Source organism: Nansenia antarctica (assembly GCF_963989245.1).
Source record: "Nansenia antarctica genome assembly, chromosome: 4".
Classification (NCBI taxonomy): domain Eukaryota; kingdom Metazoa; phylum Chordata; class Actinopteri; order Argentiniformes; family Microstomatidae; genus Nansenia; species Nansenia antarctica.
This window is the reverse complement of record NC_137689.1, coordinates 60,882,134-60,884,633: the sequence shown is the minus strand read 5'-3', so window position 1 is coordinate 60,884,633 and position 2,500 is coordinate 60,882,134. Positions and strand designations below refer to the sequence as shown.

At 49.2% G+C, this 2,500-nt stretch overlaps 1 protein-coding gene across 1 annotated transcript in view; it reads right to left on the bottom strand.

Moving 5' to 3' along the window:
• rc3h2 (ring finger and CCCH-type domains 2) overlaps positions 1-2,500 on the bottom strand; it is a gene marked incomplete at both ends in the record, with an annotated part of 13,800 nt that overhangs the window by 10,709 nt on the left and 591 nt on the right. The window contains 3 exons of the mRNA XM_080529563.1: positions 400-575; positions 906-1,139; positions 2,336-2,453. Of these exons, the coding sequence (XP_080385689.1) occupies positions 400-575; positions 906-1,139; positions 2,336-2,453 (528 nt within the window). The remainder of the gene's footprint in view (positions 1-399; positions 576-905; positions 1,140-2,335; positions 2,454-2,500) is intronic.

Below are 2,500 nucleotides of genomic sequence, written 5' to 3'. Positions count from 1 at the left end.
AGGTATCCCCATCCGTATCTGAAATCTCTGTGAGATATTCAAGTACACCCATATGTCCCACATGGTAAGTGATCCTCAACAGCTTTTTCCATGGCTGGACATGAGTGCCAAAGGGAGAAAAGGGCAGACAGAGAGGTTCTATTTCAGTGCTCCTCATTAATCGGTTCATTCACTCATTATAATCATATGCTCTGAGAAGTGGGCTATTAATATCTGTATACTGTAGCTGTTCTGTATGATACATTAAGTGATAATTCTATGCGATGGTGTGTGTGCATGCGTGCGTGTGTGCGTGCGTGGGTGCGTGCGTGGGTGCGTGCGTGCGTGGGTGCGTGGGTGCGTGCGTGCGTGGTGTGCGTGCGTGTGTGTGTGTGTGTATAAATCTAGTGATTGTCTCACCTTAAAGCAGGAGGCCCGGTAGAGCAGTTGGACCACATGGCCGATGCTGGTCTTTGAGGCCTGAGGGAAGCGAGCCTCCAGCTTCTGCACCACGAACAGAACCAGAACCTTCCTCGACAGAGCTGAGCCGTCCTCCAGAGCCAGCAGAACCAGCTTCAGGGCATCCTCCTGCATGGCTGGACGAGGACACACGATCCACATCATACACACACACACACACACACACACACACACACACCACACACCATCAAGTATTGTACTAACAGTTGACACTTCTGCACATTGTTTGAGAGTATCAATGAGGCTATGATATCCAATGCATGGGTGGCGGTGGGAGTCGGCTACCACTGGTGTCCTCAGACCTAATAGCTCAGTCTCAAATCACGTGTGAGAAACAAAGTTTCCCCCACTCAGAATCTGCCCTATGTGTAATCATCATCAGACACCAAGAGAGAAAGAGAGAGGCAGGAAGGGAACACAGGGGAATGTTATTGCCAGTCACTCACCAGGCCCGAGGAACTGGCACCCCCGTGCCCTGACGGCGGCCCACAGGTTGGCAGACAGCTGCTGGGGGTTCTGATGCTGCAGGATGAGCTCCGTGACAGTGCGTTCCCCTAGCGAGCGGCCTGCCCGCACCGCCCGCACCCGCCCCTCCTCCTCCACCAGCTGGCAGTTCACCAGGGTCACCAGCTTCCTCTGCATGGGCCGACTGAGCGCGCTGGGACTGAGGGTCACCACGCCTGGCGGACGGAGAGAGAGGGCAAAGCATTCAGGTCACAGAGCGAGATGGTTACAGTACAAAACACAAGGTTAATCACTTCCTCAAACTGAGTGTGTGTATCAGTGAACCATCAGCACAACAGTCGATATGTTGTCAGTTACACAGACAAAACTAGTCTGCCTGTCTGTCTGTCTGTCTGTATGTCTGTCTCTCTGTCTGTCTGTCTTTGGGGAAGTGAAATGTAGTATGTTATTCTCTTTCCCCTCATAAATGTCTCACAGGACAGGGTGATTGAAGCTTCTTAATCGCTCCATAATATTAATAATGGAGAGGGCTGGATGGACTCCCCCCTTTCCAATTCTGTGATCATCACCAAAAGCAGTGGGCAGAGCCATAGAGCGGTTAACTGTGCTTTCAGCTCGCCACGTTGAGAAGGCTTCAGCTGCATTACTCCAATAAAACACCCACTTCAACACAGCAATTGGCTTTTAAAGGTAATGATGGCAGAGCAGGACGGGGCTTAAGGTTTACCCTTGCGTCACGCACACAGGTTTTTTATGACTCCTTAGAGAGGGATTCTCCATTTCCCCATTTAACTGCTCTCTGAGCTACTGAACCAACACACAAATAAATATTATTCTCCACTTAGTTTACATTCTGTCAATTAACTGGGTTACAGCTCAAGGAAGTCTACAGTATGCGGTTGTAATATAAATCAATTATTCATCTAAATGAAATAACGGAAGAATTCTGTTTTCCTTTATAACGCAATCTCTATCAACATGGTTTGAGCTTGTGATTTGAGCTATGTGTTTGTGTACGGGGGCTGAGGCCTTGCGTATGGGAGCTGAGGCCTTACAGTGTGCTCTCACCACCTTACAGTGTAGACTTCCTGCTATTACTATCAATATCACTCCTACATGGACATCCTGATTGTACCCTCAGCATCTATATGCTCTGATGCAAATACTCCCACCACACTACATCCACCCCTCAGAAGAACAGGAAATTATGGGTTCCTCTAACGTGTGGTGCTCTGACCCCAAACTACCCCCAGGTGGAAGAATAAACACAGTACTGAACACAAGTTCACCAGCAAGGAACACTTCTCTGTTTGCATTGGAATGAGACCGTGGCCTCAAACACACACACACACACACACACACACACACACACACACACACACACACACACACTCACACACTCATCCAATACCTTTTCCTCCGCTGATGGGCTTCAGATAGAGTGCCAGCTCCTCCACACACACTCTGCACACCTCATAGTGCTTGATCTCCACCGCACTGCTCAGAGTCACTGGCTGGGCCTCCAAGAACTGGGTCAACATAACAAATCTTTAACCATTCATGTCACTTAACCACT